An 11,637-nucleotide genomic window follows, 5' to 3' on the forward strand; every position below is an offset into this window, starting at 1 on the left:
GATCTACCACTTGCAATGAAAGGAAGTAAATTGCCAGTGTGCTGGGAAGTGTGTACATTCATAATGTCTTAGGTGGACATTTTCTGGTTTAAGACTCAGTTTTCAGCAAACAGCAGCTCCCATTTGTTTTCTTTATACTGTTCTGGGTAAGGGATGGAGAAAGGTTGGTTTTCCAGGGGACAAGCAGCTTAATTTGAGGTCACAGGGCCAAAAATAGATAAAGAAACCAATCCCTCCAGGCTTTCAGAAAGTGGTTAGGCTGTAGGAGTATATTCTTTTGTACAACTTGGATGCTTTGCAGACAAAAATATAATAGAACAGGAAGGAGATACAGGGAATTCTGCTAATTAATAGCAATTTGATACCTTTATGACCAGATGTAAGATTATGGGATGTAATCACAGATTTATTTTTTTATTGTTGCTCCTCGGGTCTAGTATTAGGGTTTGTTTTGGCCTTAATTGAAAGGAAGAGTATAAATGCACCTAGGTGCTTCTCTTTCAAAGGTTTGATCAAACTGCTGCTACTGTCATGAGAGCTAGATTAGTCCCAGAAGAATAACCCAATGTGTAATTGTGTGTTGCTTACCTCATTACAAAAATCTAAGCCATGGAATAATTTTCAGCACTCCTACATAGTCTCACATCCAGCTCCCCTGGAAATACAGCTCTGTGCTGAAAATTTCATAATAGACCAATCAGTACAACTAGCTAATTGTGATAATTGGATTTTTTTATATAATTGTCTTCTCTGTTAGATGTTTTTCCTTCTGGCTCAGCTCCTTATGCCAAGTCTCTCAAAAGTAGTTTGCTAAATTAGAATTAACCTGCTATGATCTTTCTTCTGATTTCTGCTAAGGAGGAGTGAAAAACTCATTTAGAAATTCCTGGCTTCTTTCTATTGATCTCTAAGGGTTAGGTTATCATTCATTTCTTGAGTAGTAGCAGTCTGTGTGCCATCAACAGAAGGTGGTTTATTTAACTTCTGTTTAGATCTTTTTCAAGGCATCTAGTGGCTATACTGGTAGGTAATAAGAAATTATTTTTACAGTTGCCCAACAGTTCTGTGTTGTTTTGGGGAGCTCATAGGCACAGGTTCCATTTATTTTCATTTGCTCAAACAGACACTTTTTATTTGAATGCCTAATGTTTTCTGCCATAATCAATTACTGCTGCCAGAATTAATGTTGGCTTTGTACTGACGACCCTCTGCCTTTTGTCTTACAACTCAGTTTAATTGTAGGTGTGTTCACAACACAGAGCTCTTTCAATTAGCCCCTGCAATTCCTCTGAGGTTTTGTGTCACTCGTGCCCTTTCTCAATTAACCCTGTTCTGTGATTACCCCTTTGGCAGGCAGAGCTGCTTTGAGGTGTAGATATGGAAAACCCACCTGCAATAGCTGTACAGCCAGAGCCTGGAACACCACAGGGCAGTACATTGGGTACCCTTCCAGCTTCTGGAAATTAGTCTAGCAGTGTGAGGTGGCCTATTTGGTAGGGTCTGCAAATGAGCTATGGAGCCAAGCTGTTACACCAGCAAAGCAAAATGTTCTGAGAAAGGAAGCAATAGACATTTATCTGCACTGGGTTTACCCTGTACTGGGTGGAAAGAAAAAAGAGGTGATGTGGGTAAAAGGAGTTCAATTCACCCATCATCTTATTAAAAAAACTTATTTTAAATCTCAGTTCCTAAATCTGGTTACTTGTGTCCGGCTAAATCACATCACTTGCTTATATCAAGTTTGTCTGGAAATTTGTCATAAGGATCATAAATGTAGAAGTGAGAGAGAAAAAGGAATGCTACTAAAAACAGAGGCATTGTTTTATAACGTAGCCCAGGTTTTCCTTTGTGTTACCTTTTTAGGCATGGAGATGGACAAAAATCCATTATTTTTTTAGGGAATTAGGAACAGTAGGCATGTTGACAGTTCTGGTCCATTTTGGGTGTGGTGCCAGGTTGTAGCTACTTTTAACAGATGCAGTAATAGGTCCCTGCATCCTCCCTCCTGCTGCATGCATTTGGCTTTCACCTACCTATAAAATTTGTGGCAGTGTGATGCTGTGCTGGGGCAGAGTTGTGCCAGATGCAGGACATGCAGGTCACCTCTGTGTCCTGCCTTGCCTCAGGCAGCTTCATATCAAATGCCAGCATCTTGTAGACTTGTTGATGTGCAAGCCCACAAGCTCAGCCTCAAGCACCAGAGCACAAAAGGAAGAGGCTACAGGATAATTTCAGTTGCAATAAAAGACTCTTAAAGCTTTTTTTTTTTTTTAGATAAATATGCTCTGTCTTCCTTTGCCAGCATACACAGAGTGACCACATTGAGCTGATAGAACTCAAACACATCCTTGGAAAAGCTGTTCACTACATTTTATGAGGCTGTTTTGTACTCTCAGCTGTGCTTAGGTAAAGCTGAAACCAAATCCACAGGTTTTAGTTGAGAGACTCCTGATTTACAACACTTAGTGGGAAAAGAGCATAGTTTTGGGTAGGAGCAATTCTTACTCAGGTGAGGCATGAAGAGAAAATGTCACTCCCTGGTTCTCATGTAGGAGATGAGCTTCAAGCAACAGGTGTTATAACAGCTGATTTCAGGTGATTGGGTAACTTACACAGTGCAAGATTTGACCAAGGAAATGAGAGCTCAGAAATGGCCTTTTACTGCTCTATGTTTTGTCATTAAAAGCCTGAACACTTAAAATTTAGCTGTAGCTGATTCAGGATATCCAACATCTGCTCTTTGTCTTCTGAAGGCATTTGGGACCTTGAAGGAATGAGATGAAATAGTTGTGTGGAAATTGTGCTGTGAAGTTGCTTTCTGCATTGAAACCTAATAACAAAAATCCTTGTGGGATCATACCAGTGTGATTAAGACATAAAGGATGGCCAAGCAGAATGACTGGAAGATACAAAGACACAAAATTCAATGTCCTCCATGTTCTGTAATTTTCTGTGCAATATAGTGAAGGTGTCATCATTGTTATTGCCCCTTTGTTCTTTGCAGGCTGGAAAAAGACAGTTGGTAAGCTGGGATTTGGACACAACATGGGTGGATTTTGTCCAGTTTTACATCCAGATAGGAGGAGACACTTCTTCATGCAATAAACCCGACAGCAGAGAAGAAGGTGTGCTGCTGCAGTACAGCAATAACGGTGGCATCAACTGGCAGCTACTAGCAGAAATGTATTTCTCTGACTTCAGCAAACCCAGGTATAATTTTGGTCTAAATTAAATCCACACTGCATCAGCTCTTTTAAAAAAATATTTCCCCGTTTAAGAAAACAGGAATCATAATTTCAAGTTATAATGCTTTAAAAGCCATCATTGTATGGAAACTTTTTCAGGCTGCCACAGTAAACTCCTGTCACTAGGAATGAAACATTTAATGGAGGTGAGCCTTAAAAACTGAAGTAAAATATAAAGTTTCCATCACTTACCTCTTGAAGTGAAGCATGACTAAAATGCCAATAACTGCAAAATATAGGAAGCAAGTACAGAGCTTGCCCAAAAGAGGTGTAGAATTCTGCCATTTCCTCTTACTCTGGTTTCAGATCTAACACACGTATTAATGTCACATACAACAAAGCTCCTTTAAATAAGTATTTAAGGAGGAGAAGAAATCATGTTCAGCAGTTCAGATTTGCTGTAAGATTCCTTGTCAGTGAAGATTAAAATTGCGTTTGTCTGTGTAGGTATTAACATGATTTTTATTTCCTGTAGTCCATATCTTTCAACATGCAAATAATTTTATCTTCCCATCTTGTCATTTTGTATTGCATTGAGCAATGCTTTTGGAAGGACTGCACTAGATTGGCAGACTATCCTTTTCTAAAGGTGCTCTAGGCATTTGGAAGTATAAAACTCTTGACTTTTGTTTAGAATATGACAGAAGAGAATCGAATAGACTATTTCAGTTGGAAGGGACCTACAGTGATCTCCCAGTCCAACTGTCTGACCACTTCAGGGCTGACCAAAAGATAAAGCATTTTCCAAATATCTCTTAAACACTGACAGACTCTGGGTCATTGACCACTTCTCTAGGAAGCCTGATCCAGGGTGTCAAAAAAACCACTCAAAACATTCTCAGAAAATAAATTCTTTCTCATGTCCAGTCTAAACCTCCATGGCACAGCTTCAAACCTTTCCCACGAGTCCTGTCACTGCATACCAGGGAGAAGGGCTCAGCTTCTCTCTCTCCATGTCCCCTCCTCAGGAAGCTGTAGAGAGGAATGAAGTCACCCCTCAGCCTCCTTTTCTTCAAACTAGACAATCCCATATCCTTAGCCATCTCCCATAAGAAAGTCCTTCAGCTGTTTCACCAGCTTTGTTGCCTTCCTCTGGATGCATTCAAGGACCTTCACATCCTCAAATCTTGGGGCCCAGAACTGCACACAGCACTCAAGATGAGGCCACACCTACCCTGAATACAGTGGGACAATCACCTCTTTTGCCCAGCTGGTGATGCTGTGTTTGATGACACTGACAGGGGTCATTGACCACTTCTCTAGGAAGCCTGATCCAGGGTGTCAAAAAAACCACTCAAAACATTCTCAGAAAATAAATTCTTTCTCATGTCCAGTCTAAACCTCCATGGCACAGCTTCAAACCTTTCCCACGAGTCCTGTCACTGCATACCAGGGAGAAGGGCTCAGCTTCTCTCTCTCCATGTCCCCTCCTCAGGAAGCTGTAGAGAGGAATGAAGTCACCCCTCAGCCTATCCAGGGTGTCAAAAAAACCACTCAAAACATTCTCAGAAAATAAATTCTTTCTCATGTCCAGTCTAAACCTCCATGGCACAGCTTCAAACCTTTCCCACGAGTCCTGTCACTGCATACCAGGGAGAAGGGCTCAGCTTCTCTCTCTCCATGTCCCCTCCTCAGGAAGCTGTAGAGAGGAATGAAGTCACCCCTCAGCCTCCTTTTCTTCAAACTAGACAATCCCATATCCTTAGCCATCTCCCATAAGAAAGTCCTTCAGCTGTTTCACCAGCTTTGTTGCCTTCCTCTGGATGCATTCAAGGACCTTCACATCCTCAAATCTTGGGGCCCAGAACTGCACACAGCACTCAAGATGAGGCCACACCTACCCTGAATACAGTGGGACAATCACCTCTTTTGCCCAGCTGGTGATGCTGTGTTTGATGCACCCCAGGATGGGGTTTGCCCTGTGTTTTTGTCTCAAAAAACCTTTGGCCCTCTGAGCAATCAAGAGTGATGGTCCTTCGTGAGCATAAATATGCAGATTTATTTTTCTGTTGTTTCAAACGTGGTCCAGATTTTATTTTCCAGTTCCTTATTCTCTAACATATGAATCTAGGAATCCTCTGGAAAAGAACAATTCCTTCTTTCTGCAAGTGAAGCAGCATCCATGGGGCAAAATAACATGTGATATAAAGAAAGTGCTGAAAGGGTTATATGTATAAATGTATATATGCAATGTGTCTGAAATAGGACTGAGCAAGTAACTATTTCTTGTACTTTTTGAAATATGATTAGATTGGAAACTTTATTTGATGTAATTTTTATAAGGTGTTTCCTAAGTTGAACATAAAGCAAACTGAGAAGGCCTGAAGTTCTACAAAGATAGAAGGTCTGAAATATTTTTACCCACAGAAGAAAATTCTGCTACATAATCTATTGCATTGTAACACAAGGATGCTTTTGTGTACAAATAGGACCAATCAGCAGAAGAGAATGTGGAATTAATTTTGCCAGCATATTTTACTATTACTTCCTGGCACCAGAAGAACATTAAGACTTGCTGAACATGGATCAGCTGAACAGTTCAATTCAAAGCTGGAGAGTTCAAATCAGTTCTTTATTGTGTTTAGCAATATAGTAATAAAGTGTGAAAAAATAGACATTGTCTTAAAGAGTTTACATTCTCTACAGACAAGGACAAAGAAGATTTCTTGATATGCAGTATATAGATAGTTATCTGGATATAGAGAAGATTAGAATCATAGAATCATTAAGGTTGGAAAGGACCTCCAGGATCATTGAATCCAACCTTTGACTGAACATCGTGTCAACTAAGCCATAGCACTAAGTGGCATGTCCAGTTGTTTACTGAACACTTTCAGGGATGGTGACTCTACCACCACCCCCCTGGACAGCCTGTTCCAATGCTTAACCACCCTTTCCGTGAAGAAATGCTTCCTGTTGTCCAACCTGAACCTCCCCTGGCACAGTTTGAGGCTATGTCCTCCTGTCACTGCCTGGGAGAAGAGGCCAACCCCCATCTTGCTACAACCACCTTTCAGGTTACTGTGGAGAGTAATAAGGTCTCCCCTGAGCCTCCTCTTCTCCAGGCTAAACACCCCCAACTCCCTCAGCTGGACCTCATAAGTCTTACTCTCTTAGACTCTTCACCAGCTTCGCTGCCCTCCTCTGGATGCGCAAATTACAGAGGACTTGTACCCGTAAGATAGATGCCAGCTTTTCTGCCTTCTTTCCCTGTTGAGTGGTACATTTCTCTACAAACTGTGTTCTGTAAAGTTCTGCTCAATTTCTGTTCTCCAGGTTTGTCTATCTGGAGCTGCCAGCTGCTGCCAAGACACCTTGCACCCGGTTCCGCTGGTGGCAGCCTGTGTTCTCAGGGGAGGAGTATGACCAGTGGGCCATCGATGACATTATCATTTTATCAGAGAAGCAGAAGCACATCATTCCTGTTGTTAATCCCACTTTACCACAGGTAACGAGCAAGAGCAGGCTGTGGGCATGCCCATGAAACAGAAACCATCCTCTCTGTTAGGAGGCTTTAGTTTGAGCATGATTTGCTTTGAAAACATTTGGAGAGAAAGCTGTAGTATTTGCAGTTGTTTCTCTGTGTGGGGATAACCTGGGTCTTATCACAAAATCATCAGGTTCCTAATCTTTGTGACAGAGGATGTAGTGATGTACGAAAAGTCAAGACTGAAGATCTGGAAATTTCAACTATACAAAAAGACAAGACTGAAGATCTGGAAATTTCAACTTCTTTGAAATGACAATGAAAGTCCAAAAAGTCCAAAAAAGTTTGAAAGTACAAATTGCAAAATTTGAGAGTTGATCATTGGGGGAATTATTCTGAAGTCACACTGCAAGATGATAGTATCTTTGCCTTTCCTTTTCATTTCTAACAGAACTTTTATGAGAAACCAGCATTTGATTACCCTATGAACCAGATGAGTGTATGGTTAATGCTGGCCAATGAAGGGATGACCAAAAATGAAAGCTTCTGCTCTGCCACCCCCTCTGCCATGCTCTTTGGGAAATCTGATGGAGACCGTTTTGCAGTGACTCGAGACCTAACTCTGAAGCCTGGATATGTCCTCCAGTTCAAGGTATTCCTTAAACATAAATCCCTGCAAGAATGTCAGTAAAACTGTCATTAGTCAACACTTGCAAGTTGCCACTGGGGCCACAGGTCGAACCAAGGTGGTAAGTTATACCACTGCATAAAAATATGCAAAGAGCACAAGTATGAATTCATGCAGCATAAAATGCCATCCTGCTTTCTAGAGGGATAGCCAAAACCTTGGTTCAGGAGAGCGTTTTTACCCCTCTGAAGAAGTTGTAAAGCTTTTTGTTCTACACATTTCAGAAGTGGGTTGAAGTGACTGTCATTATACTCAAGTCACTGCTAGGAAATGCTACTGCACTGTCAAGCAAAAAAGGATTTATCCTGTCTGGGGCTCTGTGGCCACAAAAGCTCCAGTGTGGTTTGCGTACATTTTTTGTATTTGAAACTATTTAGGGCCTTACAAGCTGCTCTGTACTCCAGTGTGGGTTTTTCATATAATTTCCTTTTATTGTGTCAATGAATATAAGCTCCAATTAGCATTTTCTTTTTTAAAGGGCTTACAAAAATTTCAGTGGTCTGACAATACATCAGAATATGGGCTCCAAAGAAAGTGTATTTGCTTTGACTAGCTCTTGTTTCTGAACCCTAATCAAAATTTTATTGAGTTTATAATGAAATCCCATTGGTGAATTCTGGAGGTTGGTTGCAATGCAATTTTAATGAGCTCACCACAAATACATGGTCCTTACATAATTGGTGGATACAGAAACTGAATAATTTACAAGTGAATTATTAAAGAGATCAGATGTTTACAGGCAGCTTTTCAAATATAATTCCCACAATTCTATAAATAGGAAAGTTAGTTAGAAATAATGAGATTTGTAAAATAATCTCATTTCATCTAAAAGTTATGCTAATGAAATGCTATACAAACTGAGGGATTTCAATACAATTTCTGAGTGAGTTTTGCTTGTGGTTTTATACTTTGAACTCTCTGAAACCCCAAAATATCTTAATATATAGATACCATTTAGCCTGGGAAAGACGCTATTCATTCTTCACCACTTGCCTCTACTTCAGTGACTAGTTAATTCTCCATTCTGTTGGTTTGATGTCCAACAGCATTTTAAAAACCGTTTAGTCTAAAAAAAGCAATACCTGCAAATGTTTCATGCACCTTCCATCACTGAAGCACTTGGCAATGTAACATAAACATACCAAACATAAACAGCATGTGTCACAGGACAGTGAGTTCTTCTTTATAAAGTCTATTATTTGAGGCCTGAATTTAGACTTATCTGGAAAGCTTTTAAAGGAGCCTGCACAGAAATGTGTTAGTCCTGTTTGCATGCTTTAATTTTAAGCATACAGTTAAATGCTCTCGTGAGTTAGTGGAATTTCCATTTTAAATAGCAGCCAGAAATAATTTTGCATCGATAAACTCAAAGACAGCAATTTGTCAAAATGATTTCATTTTACATGAAAAAAATTGTTTTCCGTTTTGCAGTCTACAGCTCAAGTATTTTTTCTGATGGCTTGAAAAATGAGACCAAAAACTTCAAATCAGCAGATGATTTTTATCTTGATAACATTCTCATTTCACATATTAATATGCATTTTTCTACTTAATCCAATTTTACTCTATTCTAGTGGCCCAAACTGCTGTGCCAACTCCCAGACATCATTCCTGTAAGGACAATGGCAAGGCTGTGGTCCTTTGGGCTGATCCTCTGGGCACACTCGGTGTAGTGCAGGTGGGATGGATCTCAGAGGATACAGCTCTTCCCATCCCTGGGCATGTAGGTGCCTGTGAGGAGTTTGCTGTTTGGGGCCCTTTGAAAAGCTGTTTGTGCCTTTTGAGTGCTAAACTCAGCAACCTCAATGAAGGGATAGTGGGAATTTTTACTGAGAAACGTGATACACACGTAGGAAACAGATCCCAAGCATCACTGTTTGCCTGTAGGGTTCAAAGCAAATATTCAGAGCATTAAACCTCCCAAACTAAAAAGTCAAAGATGGTTTTCAGCCAATAAATACTAATAACAGTGCAGATGTCTTCAGCTCATATCTGACACTCTTTTTTTTTTTGCAGTTGAACATTGGTTGCACCAACCAGTACAGCAGCTCTGCTCCCGTTCTGCTGCAGTACTCCCATGATGCTGGGCTCTTCTGGTCACTCGTGAAGGAGGGCTGCTACCCTGCCTCTCCAGGCACCAAAGGCTGTGAGGGAAGCTCCAGGGAGCTGAGTGAGCCCACTGTGTATCACACAGGAGACTTTGAGGACTGGACTAGAATCACTATTGTCATCCCCAGGTCACTTGCAGCCAGGTACTGTGCATTGCAAAGCAGTGATGCCAGTGGGACCCATGAATTAGCTGCTGCTGCTGTGATGCTATGCTGGGAAAAAAAGGTTGCAAAGCTGTGAATAAAGGCAGTGTTAAAAAATGGTAGGTCTGGGGAAAATATATGGTTCTCACCAAAATAGGGAGAAGTTTTCCATTTTGAAGGTGTCAGGTTGGTCTGCAAAATTAAATTACAAAGCAACAAGGAACCTAGAACCTTCTAATTTGATATCAGTCTCTTAATCCTCTGTCTTTATGTATATCAGTTAAGTCAGAGCCATCAGCAAGAGAGTGATAAGTCACATGAATCATATAAACCATTTGAACAGGATTAAATTTAGTTACCACTGGGCAAAGACCCCCTAGAGAGATATTTGAGCTGGTGTGTGATGTGCTGTGTCACTGAAGGTGGCCAGGTCAGCCAAAGGCAAAGGAGGGAGCATAGAATGATAGGTGTGCTCATCTGCAAGGTCAAACTCACCATCTGGTTAATACAGGTGGGAAAACAGCAGATGGTAGATGACACAAATAAACCTTGAAATCAAGTGGCTTTTCTCAGTCTTACTTGAGTTTGGCTGAAGTTTCTCACTCCCCTTACTCTCTATCTTACCCCATTGGTAAAACCCCCCAGTTTGATTTGCTGGCTGCACCAGGCAGGTGTCCTCACCAGGCCCCTGGCCCCTCTGACTCCTGCCTCTCTTGCTGATCTAGTGCTGCCCCTGGGTTTCAGCCCCATCCTCCTGCCATGGGCTTCTCACCCTCAAGCCCCAGCACAGATTTTGAGTCTGTGGTGTATTTTGTAGCAGGGGAGTTGGTGCCTTTGCCGCAAGGACTTGAAATAGCAGCATGTACCATAACAAGTTTGTCTTTTCTTCAGTAATTAGCCAATAAAAGCAGGTGCCAAATTGCACAGATCTGACACCAGCTGATTTGATTTACCCAAAACAAGCAGTGCAGAATCAATAGCTGCAATCTGTTTGGCATTATGTTCAGTAATGTGATCACGACTAAGAAGCGCGTGCTAATACGTTAAAAATGGAAGGATTGTGACTGTGATGAGGGTCTTGGCATGTTGCAAACTGAATTTGTTGTGGGTCACTTTGGAAATCATGGTTCATGGGTTAACTGGAGAGCATCCCATTTCATCAGCTGGTACAGAGCACAAGCACAATGATCCCCTACCTACCAAACCCCAGTGCACAGCAGAAAAAAGAAAGCAATAGGTTTATTATATTTTAGGCACCATAGCAAGGAGGATCTTAATTAATCCACTAGATTGGCAATGAGATTTTAAATCTGTTTCCCTATAAAATGATTCAGCTAAAAGTTACAGACTGAAAATTAATAACCAAAATATTTGTTCTTCAACAAATTTCCTGTGTAGTGGGTCAGCTAGGAGTGACTTAGTGTTAGCTCATTGATGTCTCTGAAGCAGTTTCAGTTATACAAGTTAAGGATTAGATCACTGTTTTCCAGGAATTTCACGTTGTCATCCCAGAATAAAAACTTAGTATTTCTGTCCACTTGTCCTGTAGGACGTATTGTTTGCCATTATTTTTAGGAAGTGGCTTTCTTTTCTTGTATCCAAATTGCTTAAAAGTTTTCTATTGAAAATTATACAATTCATAACAAACTCTGCATCACTGCCATTACTGAGCTCCTTTCCTAAGTACTGTAAGAAATGGAGTTCTGGGATTTTAATATGGAATTAGCAGTTCAGGTTGAACTGAGTAGTAAAAGGCACTTCAGAGTCATATCTAATCATTCACTCTTGCTGATAAAACCTTGTATTTGTTCTTTGCATCACACTGGTGGATACATGCCAGAGAAACAGAAATGCATCCAAAAAATCTGGAAAGAATATCCTTAAGCAAAGTTGCACAAAACAGAGGATGCCAGAAATATTTTCCAGGCATCCTATTTGCCAATGGCTTATTTAGGAAAAGGTCCTTTTGATCTTAAACAAGGAGCAGTAGATCCTGAAGATGGCAATAGTAATACTGTGCCCGTT

The 11,637-nt window shown here is 40.7% G+C and overlaps 1 protein-coding gene across 1 annotated transcript in view; it reads left to right on the forward strand.

Annotated features, from left to right (window-relative positions):
* The window catches only part of LOC103802976 (reelin-like), a gene marked incomplete at both ends in the record, with an annotated part of 141,870 nt that overhangs the window by 123,995 nt on the left and 6,238 nt on the right, over positions 1-11,637 (forward strand). Inside the window, 5 exons of the mRNA XM_009075514.1 lie at positions 3,005-3,210; positions 6,522-6,693; positions 7,124-7,324; positions 9,377-9,612; positions 11,361-11,376. Coding sequence (XP_009073762.1) covers positions 3,005-3,210; positions 6,522-6,693; positions 7,124-7,324; positions 9,377-9,612; positions 11,361-11,376 — 831 coding nt within the window. The remainder of the gene's footprint in view (positions 1-3,004; positions 3,211-6,521; positions 6,694-7,123; positions 7,325-9,376; positions 9,613-11,360; positions 11,377-11,637) is intronic.

This window comes from Acanthisitta chloris, unplaced genomic scaffold, assembly GCF_000695815.1.
Source record: "Acanthisitta chloris isolate BGI_N310 unplaced genomic scaffold, ASM69581v1 scaffold1310, whole genome shotgun sequence".
NCBI classification, from domain to species: domain Eukaryota; kingdom Metazoa; phylum Chordata; class Aves; order Passeriformes; family Acanthisittidae; genus Acanthisitta; species Acanthisitta chloris.